The sequence below is a fragment of the Triticum urartu genome, chromosome 3 (assembly GCF_003073215.2).
Source record: "Triticum urartu cultivar G1812 chromosome 3, Tu2.1, whole genome shotgun sequence".
NCBI lineage: Eukaryota > Viridiplantae > Streptophyta > Magnoliopsida > Poales > Poaceae > Triticum > Triticum urartu.
The window spans coordinates 476,719,448-476,739,203 of record NC_053024.1 but is presented as its reverse complement, the minus strand read 5'-3'; the positions used below and the strand labels follow the sequence as shown (position 1 = coordinate 476,739,203).

The 19,756-nt window shown below is 43.1% G+C and overlaps 1 protein-coding gene across 2 annotated transcripts; it reads left to right on the top strand.

Annotated features, from left to right (window-relative positions):
• Nucleotides 1–446: 446 nt before the first annotated feature.
• On the top strand, nt 447–2,321 carry LOC125548512 (E3 ubiquitin-protein ligase At4g11680-like). 2 transcript variants are annotated; one of them, XM_048712098.1, is made up of 3 exons: nt 447–973; nt 1,068–1,422; nt 1,522–1,890. In XM_048712098.1, the coding sequence occupies exons 1-3, from the start codon at nt 555–557 to the stop codon at nt 1,582–1,584; spliced, it is 837 nt and encodes a 278-aa protein (XP_048568055.1). In that variant the 5' UTR covers nt 447–554; the 3' UTR covers nt 1,585–1,890. The 2 variants fall into 2 exon arrangements, with proteins under 2 accessions (XP_048568055.1, XP_048568054.1); XM_048712097.1 differs by lacking the exon at nt 1,522–1,890 and adding an exon at nt 1,897–2,321 and having other exon boundaries at nt 451–973.
• Nucleotides 2,322–19,756: the final 17,435 nt, after the last annotated feature.

The window sequence follows — 19,756 nt, the reverse complement described above, 5'->3', positions numbered from 1 at the left end:
TTGCGCTGCCCGCCGCTTACGTGAAGTTATGTTGTGCGGCGCGTAAAGGTGTATTGCATGACGAAGCACAAGCACACCATCGAACAGGGAGCATAAGTATGATGATGTGGGAAGCACAAGTTTGTTATATTTGGTAGCATAAGTTACATCCGAAAGTAATTTGTCCAAACTTATCAACACGAAATCTAGTTTCAAATATCTCAACACTAGGATGGCTTAGTATCCCAAAACATTAATTAGAAGTTGATCTTGGTCGAGAGGGAGTCAAGTCATCTACCCACTGTAAGCAGATGGATCTCCTTGCTTCCCACCTACACAAAACCAGACACAAGCCAGAGCCAGAGGAGCCAAGAGGAAGCATACGGCGGGAAGGAGACAGTTAGGCCAACCGTTTTCCCCCCTTCGTTCACCCCTCCACTCTTGGCGCCAAAGCAAAGCCGTTAGATTATTGGTCACCATCTCAAACCCAACTCGCCTCTTCCCTCCCACCCATTTATCCCTCGAGGCGCGAAGCCAACCATGCCAATGCCCCTCGTCCCCACCACCGACCACCAATGCCGGCCGCTTCGTCGTCGGCCGCGGCAACGCCGGCAATCAGCCGCGGCGGCGGTCGGGTCTCCGCTTTCACCATGCGCGCGGTGGCACGCATGTCGAGGGCGCGCTGGTTCATCTTCCTGAGGCGGGTATACCAGTACCAGAACGGCCCGAGGTCCGACCTGGGCTCCAACCCTTTCAACTCGTCCGGCTGGCTCGCTCTCGAGCTCGGCGTGATCGTCGCGCAGATGGTCATCACCACCACCGTCGTGGCCACCTCCCCAAAGGAACGCCCCGCGTGGCCGCTTCGGCTCTGGGTCTGCGCGTACAACGTCGGCAACGTGCTCAGCCTCCCACTCCTCTACTGGCGCCACCGACATTCATCGGCCACCGGACGAGGCGACGACCCCGAGATGCACGGTGCCGGTGACGCTCTAAGGTTCAAGCTTGATACCTTAATGTTGTGCGGAACGTGCAAATTTAACATTACATGCTTAAGTTTCTTGACGAAATTCTTTGTGTACTAATTTCAGGAACAGCTCGTATCTGATGAACAAGGCTCGGGCGTTCCTGGAGCTCTTCTTCGCGATGTGGTTTGTGATGGGCAACGTGTGGGTGTTCGACGCGCGGCTCGGGTCGTTCCACCGCGCCCCGCGGCTGTACGCGCTCTGCATCGGCCTGCTCGCGTGGAACGCCGTCGTCTACTCGCTCCCCTTCCTCCTCTTCCTCCTGCTCTGCTGCTTCGTCCCGGTCGTCGGGTACGCGCTCGGGTACAACATGAACTCGGCCTCGGTCGGCCGAGGCGCCTCCGACGAGCAGCTGGACGCGCTGCCGCGGTGGCGGTTCAAGGAGCCCGACGTGCCGAGAGACCGCGAGAAGGACGATCAAGTAAGTACTTGCCGATTTCACCCGCATTTCTCTGCATATTTTCAGGCACAGGTCCTGGTCTGGATAAGTACAAGCAAAGATAGCAGCATTTTCTTTTAGGTGAGGTCAGAAAATGGAGTACCAAAGAGGACAGCAAGGATTCACCAAACATTGGCGACCTAAACTTATAAACGTGCGCGAGCAACTCGAGCATGATCCCTTTTTGGGCGATACTAAGATAAGAAGCACTAACTTTGCCTTTTGGGACGGTGCCTAAGCTCACAAGCATCTCCTTGCAATTTAGCAACATGGCAAAACATGGCCTGTCCCTTTTCTCTCTCAATGAAACATGAACTAGTCCTAACTAGTTATGGTGAACATTTGGCACGAGTGTTTAGTTCATACATGGTTGAAAATATTGTGTAATCAACTTGTTTCAATTCACAACAAAAGATAGTCTTTTTCTCTTTGTAATTGTTTCGCGTGTAAACGCAGGAGTGCTGCATATGCCTGGCGCAGTACAGGGAGAAAGAGGAGGTGAGGCAGCTGCCCTGCACACACATGTTCCACCTGAAATGCGTGGACAGGTGGCTGAGGATCATCTCCTCTTGCCCTCTCTGCAAGCAAGAGCTCAGCTGACCGATGGCTGCACATATACGGCGCAACGGTGATTGATCAGTGGAGCTTGCATTCTAAGCCAGAGATGCGTCGATCGGATGGCGCGGCGCGCTCCGACGCATGCAGCGCACCTCACTGACCTCTTTCGCCAACCCTCTACTAACCTAGACACTGACCAGCGATGGAGACACCTATGTTGCAGCTCGGGATAGATTAATTTACCAGCTTGGGCAGGTGGGAAATGTGTAAAGAAATTGTTGTATCCATGAGCAGGCGGCCTACGATGCAAGTACCGTTTGTTCTCCCGTTAGTTCATCAATTGTACCATGCCAACAGCCAAGAACTGCTAGATGCTGTTGTTCTTGCGTTGGCACATCTCAACAATTACAAGAACACAGATGGACACAAAAACAAGGGGAAATAAGAAATAAATCACTGCAATTCTTTTATCAATAATCTCATAGCAAATACATGTGTATATGTATAAGCTCTGTTTTTTTTTGAGCAAAATGTATACACCCTCTTCAAAACATAATTAATAAATACCGAGGATACACTTAGCCCGACAAAGTGCCTGCTAAGAGCATCTCCAACAACCTTTATATATTGGATCGCTAAAGATTGATGATAGAAAGAGAAGAGAGAAGGTTTAGCAATCCAATATGTGTTTTGCTTTGGTAGCTTTTGTATATTGGATTGCTATATTTGCACAAAACACACAATGACATATGAGGATAATTTATCATAGACGCATCACACACTAGCATACATACATTTATACATATACTAGCACAACTCTCATACACGTACACACGCACACACGTGTACACGTACACGTACACCTACACACGCACACACTAGTACGCGTACAACACACGGACACACAATACACATGCACAACACACACGTACACACACGTGCATGAAAAAAACACACATACACACCACACACGCGTATACAACAGACACATAACATACTAGTACACGGGCCCATCTGTCAGATTTGCTAAGAGCAACTTTAGCCGCGCCCCTAATGGATCCCCCAGAGCGACTTTTTCCACGCCAACGTCGAAAAAAAATCCAGTCGCACCCTCAAGACACCGAAATCCGCCGGTACGGCCTGTTTTTGGGCTCGGCGATCCCATGCCGAACCCAGCGCACTGGGGGGGCTCCAGCGGAAGGGAAAAATACACATGGGTCACACTGTCAGGCGAAAAGTCAAGACAATCGTCCAGATTCGCCCCCACCCCCGCGCGCTCGGCCGCCACCCTGCCGATCCTGGCGCCGCCCACGGCCCACCACCGCTTGATAGGCCTTCCCCGCCAGAAAAGAGAGAAGGTTTCACCGCGGCAACCTCTCCACCACCTTCCTGGGCGAGTTTCCCAGCGCTCCGGCCGCGCAGGGCGGGATACCGGCGGCTGTGCGCCCACCATGTCCGCCAGGTGTTCGGCTATTTGTCTGCTTGGCGATGGACTCGGACGATGAGGAGGCGCTCACGGCGCTGCTGGAGGAGGAAGCCGATGCTGCCGTCCAGGACGAGGAGCATCTCATGGTCCTCACCGCCGTTGCCGGCCTGCTCGCGAGCAATGAAAAGCCGCGGCGAGGTGGCTCGGCGCCGGGCCGACTGAAAGCAAAGAACCAGCATCGCCTGGAAGGCTATTTGCATGCTCTACTTCGCCAACGCTCCACTGCACGGCGACAAAGTATTTCGGCGCCGTTATCGGATGAGCCGAAAGCTTTTCCTCAGGATTATGAATTCCATCCGGGAGTTCGACATCTACTTCAAGTGCAAGAAGGATTGCACCGGCAAATTTGGATTCACCTCAATCTAGAAGTGCACGACACCAATGAGGATGATTGCATACGGAGCTCCCGGTGATTCACTCGATGACTATGGGCGCATGGCCGAGTCCACGACCATTGAGTGTTTCTATAAGTTGATGCAGAGCATCCCTCATCCATCCACATGGACACTCCATCACCACCACAAGCACCGAGAGGACCAATGACAAGAGCTCGCGCACGCGCTATTGAGAACGAGGTTAACTCCTTCCTCTTCAAGCTCCGTTCAAATTCACATGAGAGTTGGGTCCTACCTCAAATGGAAGTGTTATGCACGCTTAGGTATCAAGAAGAAGTCCGTGAAGAGGCTGAAGGAAATATGCCCTAGAGGCAATAATAAAGTTGTTATTTATATTTCCTTATATCATGATAAATGTTTATTATTCATGCTAGAATTGTGTTGACCGGAAACTTAGTACATGTGTGAATACATACACAAATAGAGTGTCCCTAGTATGCCTCTACTTGACTAGCCCGTTAATCAAAGATGGTTAAGTTTCCTGACCATAGACATGTGTTGTCCTTTGATGAACGGGATCACATCATTAGGGAATGATGTGATGGACAAGACCCATCTGTTAGCTTAGCATAAATGATTGTTTAGTTTTATTGCTCTTGCTTTCATCATGACTTATACATGTTCCTCTGACTATGAGATTATGCAATTCCCGAATACCGGAGGAACACCTTGTGTGCTATCAAACGTCACAACGTAACTGGGTGATTATAAAGATGCTCTACAGGTGTCTCCGATGGTGTTTGTTGAGTTGGCATAGATCGAGATTAGGATTTGTCACTCCATGTATCGAAGAGGTATCTCTTGGCCCTCTCGGTAATGCGCATCACTATAAGCCTTGCAAGCAATGTGACTAATGAGTTAGTTACGGGATGATGCATTACGGAACGAGTAAAGATACTTGCCGGTAACGAGATTGAACTAGGTATGATGATATCGATGATCGAATCTCGGGCAAGTAACATACCGATGACAAAGGGAACTACGTATGTTGTTATGTGGTTTGACCGATAAAGATCTTCGTAGAATATGTAGGAGCCAATATGAGCATCCAGGTTCCGCTATTTGTTATTTACCATAGATTTGTCTCGGTCATGTCTACATAGTTCTCGAACCCGTAGGATCCACACGCTTAACGTTCGATGACGATTTGTATTATGAATTGCCTGATTTGATGACCGAAGTTTGTTCGGAGTCCCAGATGAGATTGCGGACATGGCGAGGAGTCTCAAAATAGTCGAGAAGTAAAGATCGATATATTGGAAGGCTATATTCGGACACAGGAATGGTTCCGAAGTGTTTCGGGTATTTTTCAGAGTACCGAGAGGTTACCGGAACCCCCCGAGGAAGTAGTGGACCTTAATGGGCTTTAGTGGAAAAAGGAGATAAGGGCCTCAAAGGGTGGCCGCCCCCCCCCATGGCTGGTCCAAATTGGACTAGGAGGGGGTGCCCCCCTCTTTCCTTCTCCCCTCTTCCTCCTTCCCTCTCTCTCCCTCTTGGAAAACGAAGGGGACTCCAACAAGGATTAGGAATCCTAGTTGGACTCCCCTATGGCGCGCCTCCTCCCTGGCCACCGGCCTCCTCCTCCCTCCTTTATATACGAGCGGAGGGGCACCCCAATAGACACACCAAGTCTTCTCTTAGCCATGTGCATGCCCCCCTCCACAGTTACACACCTCAGTCATATCGTCGTAGTGCTTAGGCGAAGCTCTGCGCCGGTAACTTCATCATCATTGTCGCCACGCCGTCGTACTGACGGAACTCTCCCTCGTTCTCAACTGGATAAAAAGCTCGAGGGACGTCATCGAGCTAAACGTGTGCTAAACACAGAGGTGCCGTACGTTCGGTGCTAGGATCGGTTGGAAAAGAAGAAGAAAAATGATAGGACTTTGCATGCTTCTAGTGAACCTAAAGTAGAAAAACCTCCTGATAATGAAGTCTCTATTTCTGATGTTGAAACTCAACCTGGTAGTGAAAACTCACCTTCTGATAATGATAAAGTTAATGATGATGTTCACGAAGATAGTCAACCAAATAATGAAGAACCAGATAATGATGTTGAGATAGAACCTGCAGTTGATCTTGATAACCCACAACCTAAAATAAAAGGTATGATAAAAGAGAATTTGTTGCTAGAAAATATGGTAAAGAAAGAGAATCGTGGGTTCAAAAACCTATGCCCTTTCCACCAAAGTCAACTAAAAATAAAGATGATGAAGAATTTGAACGCTTTGCTGAAATGTTGAGGCCAGTCTTTTTGCGTACTCACTTGACTGATATTCTTACAATGCCCCCTTATGCAAAGTATATGAAAGACATCATCACCAATAAGAGAAAAATACCGAAAGCTGAAATCTTCACCATGCTAGCTAATTATACTTTTAAGGATGGAGTACATAAAAAATTTGGAGATCCGGGAATACCAACTATTCCGTGCTCTATCAAAAGAAACTATGTGGAAACTGCTTTATGTGATTTAGGAGCTGGTGTTAGTGTTATGCCTTTCTCTTTATATATGATGTCTACTACACAACTTTATTCTTGTAGACAAGTGTTGGGCCTCCAAGCGCGGAGTTTTATAGGACAGTAGAAATTTTCCCTCAAGTGAATGACCTAAGGTTTATCAATCCGTGAGAGGTGTGGGATGAAGATGGTCTCTCTCAAACGACCCTGCAACCAAATACAAGCAATTTCTTGTGTCCCCAACACACCCAATACAATGAAAAATTGCATAGGTGCACTAGTTCGGCGAAGAGATGGTGATAAAAGTGTAATGTGGATAGTACATATTGGTTTTTGTAATCTGAAATTATAAAAACAACAAGGTAACAAATAGTAAACGGGCACAAAAACGGTGTTGTAATGCTTAAAAATGAGGCCTAGGGTTCATACTTTCGCTAGTGCAATTTCTCAACAGTGCTAACATAGTTGGATCATATGATTATCCCTCAAAGTGTAACGAATAATCACTCCCGAGTTCCTATTAGCGGAGAACAAAAGATAGGAATTGTTTGTTGGGTACGAAACCATCTCAAAGCTATTCTTTCCGTTCGATCTATCCTAGAGTTCGTACTAGAATAACGCAAGCTACTCTTTCCGATCGATCTAATCAAGAGTTCGTACTAAGATATCACCAAAGCAAATTCATATTCATAATACTCAATCCTCACAAAGAACTATAAAGAGACCCTGAAGTTTCCGTCGGAGAAAAACATGCATCAACCCCTATGCATAGATTACCCCAATATCACCGCGGGAATCCGCGAGTTCAATGCCATAACACATATCAAGTGAATCGATAAGATACCCCAGTTGTCACCTCAAGTATTCATATTGCAATATATAAATCATGTGTTCTCAAATCTAAATATTCAATCCGACAAGAAAAAACTTCAAAGGGTAAAGATTCAATCCATCACAACAAGGGTATAGAGGGAAGAAACATCGTATGATCCGACTATATTAACAAAGCCCACGATATAGATCACGAGAGGGAGAGATTAAACACATAGCTACTGGTACAAACCCTCAGCCCCTAGGGTGGACTACTCCCTCCTCATCGTGGTGGCCGTCGGGATGATGAAGATTGCTACCGGAGATGATTACCCCCTCCGGCAGGGTGCTGGAACGGGTCTAGATTGGTTTTCGATGGCTATGGAGCCCCGCGGCGGTGGAACTTTTGATCTAGGTTAAGCGCTGAGGGGTTTCGGAATATTTGGGAATTTATAGTGCAAAGAAGGGGTACGGGAGGCCACCGAGGTGGGCACAACCCACCTGGGCACGCTAGTTGGGCCTGGCGCCCCCTGGTGGGTTGTGCCCCCTCGGGGCACCCCCCCCCCCCCCCAGGTGCAGCTCTAGCCCATTGGGTTCCTTCTGGTCCATAAAAAATCCACAAAAAGTTTCGTGGTGTTTGGACTTCGCTTGATATTGATTTTCTGCGATGTAAAAAACAAGCAAAAAACAACAACTGGCACTGGGCACTGGGTCAATAGGGTAGTCCCAAAAAGGGATATAAAGTTGCTATAAAATGATTGTAAAACATCCAAGAATGATAAAATAACAGCATGAATACTTCATAAATTATACATACATTGGAGACATATCAGCATCCCCAAGCTTAATTCCTACTCGTCCTCGAGTAGGTAAATGATAAAAGAAATAATTTATGTAGTGTGAATGCTAGCAAAGTGCATAAGTTTGATCAATGATAATTTCAATCACTTTTCCTAGAATCATAACACCAATTCTTTCTTATAAAACTTCTCATGTTATAGTGGCAACCAATTCACATGTTAAGGTTCAAACAATGAATTCTCTTGAAACCCAACAACCTATGTTCTCAGTCACCAAGCAATTGCAATTCAACTTATTCAATAGAGTTTGAGTAAGAGCTCCACATACTCAACCATCATATGGTCTTCTTTGATTGCTAACACTCACCTTGTACACATGAGCAAAACATTTCAACCGAACACATAGAAAGATAGGGGCTTATTGTTTTGCCTCCCAACATATTCACTTCAAGGGTGATGTCAACAATAATAACTCATGCTACCCATATTCAACTAGACATATGTGCCTAGATCTTTCCTCACCACATGATGCTTGCCAAAAGAGGAAAATAAAAAGGAATAGAGATAATAACTTTGACTCTTTGCATAAAAGTAAAAGATAGGCCCTTCGCAGAGGGAAGTAGAGATTTGTAGAGGTGCCAGAGCTCAAAGCGAAAAACTTAGAGATAAAAACATTTTGGGAGGTGTATCCATCCCACCAACGAAAATGACTTAGAGTTCCCAACACTTTCCATGCTAGATATATCATAGGCAGTTCCTAAACAGAAAATAAAGTTTATTCCTTTTCCACCATACTTTCACTTTCCATGGCTAACCGTATCCACGGGTGCCCTCCATACCAACACTTTCCAAGGAATTTATTATTTGACAACATAAAGTAAATTCTTTTTTGCATTTCGGGACTGGGCACCCCTAATACCTTTGCCTTACTCTCATGCAATGACAAGTGAATAAAACACTCATCTTGAGAATAACACATCTAGCATGGAAAATATTAGCCACCCCTCACCGCTCCGCGAGTTAAAAAAACACACAAAAGAGAAGTTTATTTTGAAAATTAGAGATGGCACATGCAAATTTGCTTAGAACGGCAAAAGAATACCGCATATAGGTAAATATAGTGGACTCTTGAAAATAAGATTTGGGTTTAAGTGTTTTTGGATGCACAAGTAGTATATCTACTTGGTGCGGAATTTTTGGCTAGCAAAGATGGGGGCAAGCACCACATGTTGAAGGATCTATGAAAAATATAACTTCTATGCGAATATGAACAAACATAAACCATTACGTTGTCTTCCTTGTCCAACGTCAACAATTTTGGCATATAATATTTTGATGGGTGCTCACAATCACAAAATATTTCCATGATAGTGTATTTATATGTGAAAGTTCTCTTCCTTATACTAAATATTCGGGAATTGCTTGTATGACCAATATTGTGATTGTCAAGCCTCAAAAGATTTCACTTTCTAAACCCAATGTGAGGCTAACACTAGGCATGATATGATTTCAACATCATGATATTCAATTTATTCAACAATTTACTCATAGGATATAAGTGAAGCACAAGAGTAAATGACATAGAAAAGAGCTTCGTTGACGGGATATGAATGCCGCTTAACTAGCCTCTCTGGTAACTATTTGAGGACTCTATTTTATTTAAAACTTTCAGATCTAAGTATTTTATTAAAACAGAAAGCAAAAATAAAATAAAATGGCATTCCAATAAATAGCACACATCATGTGAAGAAGCAAAAACTTAGGCTCAACCAATACTAACCGATAATTGTTGAAGAAGAAAGGTGGGATGCCTACCGGGGCATCCCCAAGCTTAGATGTTTGAGACTTCTTGAAATATTATCTTGGGATGCCTTGGGCATTCCCAAGCTTAATCTTTTGTGTCTCCTTAATTCTTCTCATATCTTGGTTTTCCTAAATCTCAAAAGCTTCATCCACACAAAACTCAACAAGAACTCGTGAGATAAGTTAGTATAAACCAATGCAAAAACCTTATCATTCTCTACTATATAAAATCACTAAAATTATTATTCAACATTGCATACTAAATGCCCATTCTTATTTAATACTACTATCCTCAAATAGACTCATTAACAAGCAAACATATGCAAACAATGCAAACATAATAGCAATCTGCCAAAACAGCACAGTCTGTAAAAAAATGAAAGAGTATCAATACTTATTCAACTCCAAACATTATGAAAATTTACCACAGTGAATAAAATTTATTAGAGCTCATTTTGCAAAAAGTTTCAACATTTTATCACATTCTGAATTTTCTAGGGAATTTTTGCAACATCGATAAACATTCTGTTTTCAAATAGCAACATGTATACTTGCAAAATAAGCATGGCAAAGGCTAACATTGCCACTTTTATTGAAATAAAAGATGTAAAACATTATTCTGAATAACATCAAGAAAACATTAGAAAAATAAAATGATGCTCCAAGAAAAACTCATATCATGTGATGAATGAAAACATAGCTCCAAGTGAGGTTACTAATAATGTTGGAGTCGAAAGAGGGGATGCCTTCTGGGGCATCACCAAGATTAGTTGCTTGGATACTTGGGGTTCCTTGGGCATCCCCAAGATTAGGGTATTATCACTCCTTATTCTCCTCATATCGATATCTCACCCAAAACTCGAAAACTTCAATCACACAAAACTTAACAAACTTTGTGAGATAGGTTAGTATGATAAAGAGCAAGGCCATTGCACTTTGGTAATGTCAAAGACAAGATTCATAATTGTTTCGACACAATTCCTACTGTATCATATCATTTCCACAATTTATATTGAGCAATATAAGCCATGGAAACTAGAAAACAAGCAAACTATGCATTGAAAACAGAATCGGTCAAAAACAGAACTATATGTAGTAATATGGACTCAAACCATACTTCTGCTACTCCAAAAATTATGAAAAAATTGGACCACGTGAGAAATTTGTATATTAAACTTCTTAAAAAATAATAAACTCAATAGCGCTCTTCTGTTAAAACTGATACCTATTTTCGTGAGTGCAAAAGTTTCTGTTTTTCAGCAGAGTCAAATCAATTATCACCCAACATGATCCCAAAGGCTTTACTTGGCACTTTATTGAAACAAAAGCAACAAAAAATGATTACTACGGTATCCTAATCATGTGAACACAACAAAACAGTAGGTAAAAGTGTTAGGTTGTCTCCCAACAAGCGCTTTTCTTTAATGCCTTTTAGGCTAGGCATGATGATTTCAATGATGCTCGCATAAGAGATAAGAACTGAAACATGAAGAGAGCATCATGAAGCATATGACTAGCACCTTTAGGTCTCACCCACTTCCTATGCATAGGGATTTTGTGAGCAAACAACTTATGGGAACAAGAATCAGCTAGCATAGGAAAGCAAAACAAGTGCAACTTCAAAGCAATCAACACATAGAGAAGAAACTTGATATTATTGAGATGTGTACGAGCATAAGTTCCTTCCTCATAATAATTTTTAGAAACATCATGAATGGATTCAAAAATATAACTATCACATACAACACTCTTTTCATGATGCACAAGCATAGAAGATTTATCACTCTTTATGGCATACATGTCATCATAATAATCATCATAGACAACAACTTCATTGTCATAGTCAATTGAAACCTCTTCCAAAATAGTGGATGTATCACTAAATAAAGTCATGACCTCTCCAAATCCACTTTTATCAATATTATAATAAGATTCAACACCCTCCAAAATAGTGGGATCACTACTACCTAGAGTTGACACTCTTCCAAACCCACTTTCATCAATGTAATCATCATAAATAGGAGGCATGCTATCATCATAATAAATTTTCTTATCAAAAGTAGAAGGAATCAAAGGATCATATTCATTAAGCAAAGCATCCCCAAGCTTAGGACACACATTATTTCCAGCAAATAAATCTTCAAACATATCATACTCATCAAACATAGCATCCCCAAGCTTGTGGTTTTGCATATCATCACAATCATTCTTATTGATACGTCTCCGTCGTATCTACTTTTCCGAACACTTTTGCCCTTGTTTTGGACTCTAACTTGCATGATTTGAATGGAACTAACCCGGACTGACGCTGTTTTCAACAGAATTACCATGGTGTTATTTATGTGCAGAAACAAAAGTTCTCGGAATGACCTGAAACTTCACGGAGCGTCTTTTTGGAAATAATAAAAAATATTGAAAAAAGATGAATACCAGGGCCCACACCCTAGCCATGAGGGTGGGGGGCGCGCCTGCCCCCCCTGGGTGTGCCCCCCTACTTCGTGGGCCCCCTGGAGCTTCTCTGACCTCAACTCCAACTCTATATATTTGGTTTCGGAGAGAAAAAAATAGAGGAGAAGGATTCATCGCGTTTTACGATACGGAGCCGCCGCCAAGCCCTAAAACCTCTCGGGAGGGCTGATCTGGAGTCCATTCGGGGCTCCGGAGAGGGGAATCTGTCGCCATCATCATCATCAACCATCCTCCATCACCAATTTCATGATGCTTACCACCGTGTGTGAGTAATTCCATCGTAGGCTTGCTGGACGGTGATGGGTTGGATGAGATCTATCATGTAATTGAGTTAGTTTTGTTAGGGTTTGATCCCTAGTATCCACTATGTTCTGAGATTGATGTTTCTATGACTTTGCTATGCTTAATGCTTGTCACTAGGGCCCGAGTGCCATGATTTCAGATCTGAACCTATTGTGTTTTCATCAATATATGAGTGTTCTTGATCCTATCTTGCAAGTCTATAGTCACCTACTATGTGTTATGATCCGGCAACCCCGAAGTGACAATAATCGGGACCACTCCCGGTGATGACCGTAGTTTGAGGAGTTCATGTATTCACTATGTGTTAATGCTTTGGTCCGGTACTCTATTATAAGGAGGCCTTAATATCCCTTAGTTTCCATTAGGACACCACTACCACGGGAGGGTAGGACAAAACATGGCATGCAAGTTCTTTTCCATAAGCATGTATGACTATATTCGGAATACATGCCTACATTACATTGATGAATTGGAGCTAGTTCTGTGTCACCCTAGGTTATGACTGTTACATGATGAACCACATCCGGCATAATTCTCTATCACCGATCCATTACCTACGAGCTTTCCATATATTGTTCTTCGCTTATTTACTTTTCCGTTGCTATTGCTATCATCACTACAAAATACCAAAAACATTACTTTTGCTATCGTTACCTTTTGCTACCGTTACCACTACTATCATATTACTTTGCTACTAAATACTTTGCTGCAGATATGAAGTTTCTAGGTGTGGTTGAATTGACAACTCAGCTGCTAATACTTGAGAATATTCTTTGGCTCCCCTTGTGTTGAATCAATAAATTTGGGTTGAATACTCTATCCTCAAAAACTGTTGCGATCCCCTATACTTGTGGGTTATCAAGACTATTTTCTGGCGCCGTTGCCGGGGAGCATAGCTCTATTCTTTGAGTCACTTGGGATTTATATATCTGCTTATCATTATGAAGAACTTGAAAGATCCAAGAACCAAGATTTATCCCTCAACTACGAGGGGAGGTAAGGAACTGCCATCTAGCTCTACACTTGATCCACCTTCTGTTTTGAGTAAGCTTACGGCACCTAAACCTGCTTCTGTTATTAATTCTGATATGTCACATGTTATTGTTGATGCCACTTCTGCTATGCACGATACTTATGATGAAACTACTTCTATGCTCGGTACTACTGTGCCACTTGGTGAATTTCTTGATGAACAACTTGCTAGGGCTAGAGAGAATGAAAGTATTGAAACTGATTATATTGAAGATAGTGATGATGAAGACTCTCCCCCTAATAAATATGAATTGCCTGTTGTGCCTGAGGGTTATGTTCTTGATGAAGAATCTACTAGAGCTATTCTTGCTTGTAATGATAGAAGTGATCTTAATAAGTTATGTGAATGAAACCTGATCCTGCTTTTGCTACTTCACCTATATTTGTTACTGATAAGGATTATGAATTCTCTGTTGATCCTGAGATAATTACTTTGGTTGAATCTGATCCTTTTTATGGCTATGAATCTAAAACTGTTGTGGCACATCTTACTAAATAGAATGATATAGTCACCCTATTCACTAATGATGAGAGAACCCGCTACTTTTATATCCTTAAAATATTTCCGTTCTCATTAAAGGGTGATGCTAAGATATGGTTTAATTCTCTTGACCATGGTTGTGTGCATAGTCCCCAGGATATGATTTATTACTTCTCTGCTAAATATTTCCCTGCTCATAAGAAACAAGCTGCCTTGAGGGATATATATAATTTTGTGAAAATTGAAGAAGAGAGTCTCCCACAAGCTTGGGGGAGGCTTCTCCAATTACTTAATGCTTTGCCTGATCATCCTCTTAAGAAAAATGAAATACTTGATATCTTTTATAATGGACTAACCGATGCTTCCAGAGATTACATGTATAGTTGTGTTGGTTCTGTTTTCAGGGAAAGAACACCGGATGAAGCTAAAATTCTATTGAATAATATGTTGACAAATGAAAATAATTGGACACTTCATGAGCCTATTCCTAAACCAACTCCGAAGAAAAGGGTATTCTATTTCTCAGTCCTGAAGATATGCAAGAGGCAAAGAAATCCATGAAAGAAAAGGGTATTAAGATGAAGATGTTAAGAATTTACCTCCTATTGAAGAAATACATGGTCTTAATTTACCGCCTGTCAAAGAAATGCATAATTTTAATCCATCTCCTATTGGAAATACATGGTCTTGATAACCCAACACAGGTAGTAAAGGTAAATTCTCTCTATAGATATGATAAAGCTGAAATTCCGTTTACCAAGTTTGCTAGCCCAAGCTTAGATGAGTTTGATAAATTTATGGTTAAGCAAGAAGACTTCAATGCTTATTTTGGTAGAGAATTAAAACGTAGTGCTGACATGCTTGAACACTTGGGTGATTATATGGCTAGTATTAAAGGTGAACTTAAACTCATTAGTAAACATGCTTCTATGGTTACCACTCAAGTAGAACAAGTGCTTAAGGCTCAAAATGATTTGCTCAATGAATTAAAAAGTAAGAATAGTGACTATGCCGTTAGAGTGGCTACTAGAACTTGTAGAATGACTCAGGAACCTTTGTATTCTGAAGGCCACCCTAAGAGAATTGAGAAAGATTCTCAAAGAAATGATATAGATGCACCTAGTCCTTCTAAAAGGAAGAAAAAGAAAAATGATAGGACTTTGCATGATTCTAGTGAACCTATTGCTGAAACACCTGAGAATCCAAATAATATTTCTATTTCTGATGCTGAAACACAATCCGGTAATGAGCCTGAAACTAGTGATAATGTTCATGATGATGCTCAACCTAGCAATGATAACGATGTAGAAATTGAACCTCGTGTTGATCTTGATAACCCACAATCAAAGAATCAATGTTATGATAAGAGAGACTTTGTTGCTAGGAAACATGGTAAATAAAGAGAACCATGGGTTCAAAAACCCATGCCTTTTCCTCCCAAACCATCCAAGAAAAAGGATGATGAGGATTTTGAGCGCTTTGCTGAAATGATTAGACCTATCTTTTTGCGTATGCGATTGACTGATATGCTCAAAATGAATCCTTATGCTAAGTATATGAAAGAAATTGTTACTAATAAAAGAAAGATACCGAAAGCTGAGATTTCCACCATGCTTGCTAATTACACTTTTAAAGGTGGAATACCAAAGAAACTTGGAGATCCAGGAGTACCCACTATACCATGCTCCATTAAAAGAAATTATGTTAAAACTGCTTTATGTGATCTTGGAGCCAGTGTTAGTGTTATGCCTCTCTCTTTATATCGTAGACTTGATTTGAATAAGTTGACACCTACTGAAATATCTTTGCAAATGGCTGATAAATCAACTGCTATACCTGTCGGTATTTGTGAGGATGTGCCTGTTGTGGTTGCAAACGTTACTATTTTAATGGACTTTGTTATTCTTGATATTCCCGAGGATGATAGTATGTCTATTATTCTTGGAAGACCCTTTTTAAATACTACAGGGGCTGTTATTGACTGCAAGAAAGGCAATGTCACTTTTCATGTTAATGGTAATGAGCATACGATACACTTCCCGAGGAAACAACCTCAAGTTCATAGTATCAATTCTATTGGAAAAATTCCATCGATTACTTTTGGAGGTTTTGAATTTCCTCTTCCTACTGTCAAGAAAAAATTCCATCTATAACGCCCTCGATGCGGCTATATCTCCCACGTGTCGAAGCACGACTTAGAGGCATAACCGCATTGAAAGCAATGTCGCAAGTGAGGTAATCTTCACAACAACCCATGTAATGAATAAGAGAAAAGGTACATAGTTGGCTTACAATCGCCACTTCACACAATACATGAATTAAAGCACTACATTCATCCAAATACACTCAAGGTCCGACTACGGAACCAAAATAAAAGAAGACTACCCCAAATGCTACACAGATCCCCGATCGTCCCAACTGGGCTCCACTACTGATCAACTGGACATGGAAACAACATAACGAACACAATCTTCATCGAGCTCCTCCTTGAGCTCGGTTGCATCACCTGCACGGTTTCATCGGCACCCGCAAACTGGTTTTGGAAGTATCTGTGAGTCACGGGGACTCAGCAATCTCACACCCTCGCGATCAATACTATTTAAGCTTATAGGAAGGGTAAAAGGTATGAGGTGGAGCTGCAGCAAGCGACTAGGTTATATGGTGGCAAAACATACACAAATGAGAGCGAGAAGAGAAGGCAAAGCACGTTCGATAAACTATGATCAAGAAGTGATCCTAGAACAACCTACGCCAAGCATAACTCCAACACCGTGTTCACTTCCCGGACCCCGCCGAGAAGAGACCATCACGGCTACACACGCGGTTGATGTATTTTAATTAAGATCAACTTCAGGTTTTCTACAACCGGACATTAACAAATTCCCATCTGCCCATAACCGCGGGCACGGCTTTCGAAAGTTCAAATCCCTGCAGGGGTGTCCCAACTTAGCCCATCACAAGCTCTCACGGTCAACGAAGGATATTCCTTCTCCCAAGACAATCCGATCAGGCTCGGCATCCCGGTTACAAGACATCCTCGACAATGGTAAAACAAGTCCAGCAAGACCACCCGATGCGCCGACATCCCGATAGGAGCTGCACATATCTCGTTCTCAGGGCAATACCGGATAAGCAATCCGTACAACTAAAACCAGCCCTCGAGTTTCCCAGAGGTGGCGCTGCAAGGGCTCTAGTTTGGACCAACACTTAGACAAACACTGGCCCGGGGGGGTTAAAATAAAGATGACCTTTGGGCTGGCCTAACCCAAGGGAAAAAGACTAGGTGGCGAATGGTAAAACCAAAGTTGGGCCTTGTTGGAGGAGTTTTATTCAAGGCGAACTGTCAAGGGGTTCCCATTATAACCCAACCGTGTAAGGAACGCAAAATCTGGGAACATAACACCGATATGACGGAAACTAGGGCGGCAAGAGTGGAACAAAACACCAGGCATAAGGCCGAGCCTTCCACCCTTTACCAAGTGTATAGATGCATTAATTAAATAAGAGATATTGTGATATCCCAACAAAATATCCATATTCCAAACATGGAACAAGCTCCAATCTTCACCTGCAACTAACAACGCTATAAGAGGGGGCTGAGCAAAGCGGTAACATAGCCAAACAACGGTTTGCTAGGACAAGGTGGGTTAGAGGCTTGGCTGAACAATATGAGAGGCATGAAAAGCAAGTGGTAGGTATCGTAGCATAGGCATAGCAAAAGAGCGAGCATCTAGCAAGCAAAGATAGAAGTGATTTCGAGGGTATGGTCATCTTGCCTGAATTCCCGCAAGGAAGAAGAACAAGTCCATGAAGAAGACAAACGGACGTAGTCAAACGGTTCCTCACAAACGCGACGTTAACGGAACCAACCCGAAGAAGCAACACCGGAAAGAAGCACACAACATAGTAAACAACCAACACATGAACATGGCATGATATGCGGGATCCGGTATGTGATGCATATGCAAGATTTGGAAAGGAATGATTGAACCTGGCCTCAACATGGAAATCCAAGAGTGCCACTGGAAAGGTGAGTTGATTTCGGTTGAAATAGATATAAAGATCACCGGAATCGGACGCACGATTTGGAAATGGCAAGCAAAACAAACATGGCACCGGTCTGCGATAAACAGCAAGTAGCCATCTAAATGCATCAAGATAAATATGCTACAACACTCAAACATGACAACAAGATACATGGCAGGGATCCGCTCATGATGCTTGACAAAAGATGAACACTGAGCTATGGCTAATTCATCCATTAACAGGCTCAAACAAGCATGGTAAAAGTGCAAATGATAATAGGTTACAGACTTAGTGAAATAAGCAACAAGTCAGGAATCTATCATCAGGAAGCAATCTTTAGAGCATGAAAACTACATGCTACAGGAACATATCATGGCAAAGAAAGGCATGGCATGAAGCTACTCTAAGAATATAACAAAAGTCCCTTAGTGACCATGAGCCAAAGGGATCAGAAAATCTAATTGCAAGCATGTGAACATAGCAAACCATAAACAGATTCAGACTTAGTGAAAAACTGGAGCATGCAAAACAGATTAACAAGTAGGCATGTTTACGAGCTCGATGCACTCACTACAAGACATGGCATGACAATCTAAGCATACACCCAGCAAATAGGCATGGCATAGAAGCTAGACATGGCAAAAAACATCATAGCATGCACGTATCAACTACAACAAGCTCGGAAAAATCACTAAACATGTTAACAATCTGCCAGGAACATTTTATAGCAAAAGTAGAGCTCGATTGGCTCAAGCTAGGGTGCTCCATAATTGCAAACAAATACATGGATGGATAGAGCACCACAATATTAACAAAACATTCTTATTGATCATCCTCAAAAGAAGGACAGGGCAGGGCAAAGACTTAGTGAAATTCTAAGTCCCTGAAATCAGCATCATTGAGTAAGCTCCTTTGCATGCTTGTGCTAGTCACCACAAAGATCACAAAAATACATGGCATACACCCCTGTAAAGATGGCATGGCATATAACAAAACACATGTAGAGCTCAAGATCATAACATGCACACATTAATCATGGCAAAAATGACAAAAGTGCATTTGCTGAAACAGATCTGAAATATTCCTCACATAGCCCTCTTCCAACAGCATTTCGGGCATCAAGATGAGCTCAAATGAGAATGATGCAATGAGATGAATGATGTACTCGTCGAGGCGAACATTTTGATATGCTACACACACGAATCGGAGCCACGGGTGCAGAGTTATGGCATGATGAAGATTGCATAAAAATTAGGGTTTAGGGAAGACAAAGTCAACCTTTGAGATTCCAGATATCAGATCCAGATCGGGGCGGCGCGCGGTTCGAGGTTCGCCGGCTGGGCTCGCCGAAGATGAGGACGGGGAGGAACCGGAGGAGGGTCGGGCCGGACCGGAAGAGCGGGGCGCCGGCGAAGGGCTCGGCGCCGGCGCCGGCGAGGTGCTCCGCGGCGGCGCGCGCACGGAAGCCGAGGTCGGCGGCGCGGCGAGCCGCAACGGCGGCCGGCGATGGTGGAGAAGGCGACGCGGTGGTGGAGCAAGGCAGAGGCGGCGGTCGGAGCTTGCGGTGGCGGCGGCGGGCGGCTGCGCCGGCGATGGAGGCGGCGGTGTACGGAGGCGCGCGAGGCACGGGCGCGTCAGGGCGGCGGCGCTGGCGGTCCGGGCCGCGGCGGGCGCGCTGCAGAGGGAGGCTGAG

Bases quoted from the DNA above. Each gene is read 5' to 3' on its own strand.
- LOC125548512 (XM_048712097.1), top strand. From the start codon at position 555: ATGCCGGCCGCTTCGTCGTCGGCCGCGGCAACGCCGGCAATCAGCCGC. The intron at 974-1,067 runs GTTCAAGCTTGA...TACTAATTTCAG, and splicing joins GGTGCCGGTGACGCTCTAAG to GAACAGCTCGTATCTGATGA. The intron at 1,423-1,896 runs GTAAGTACTTGC...GTGTAAACGCAG, and splicing joins ACCGCGAGAAGGACGATCAA to GAGTGCTGCATATGCCTGGC.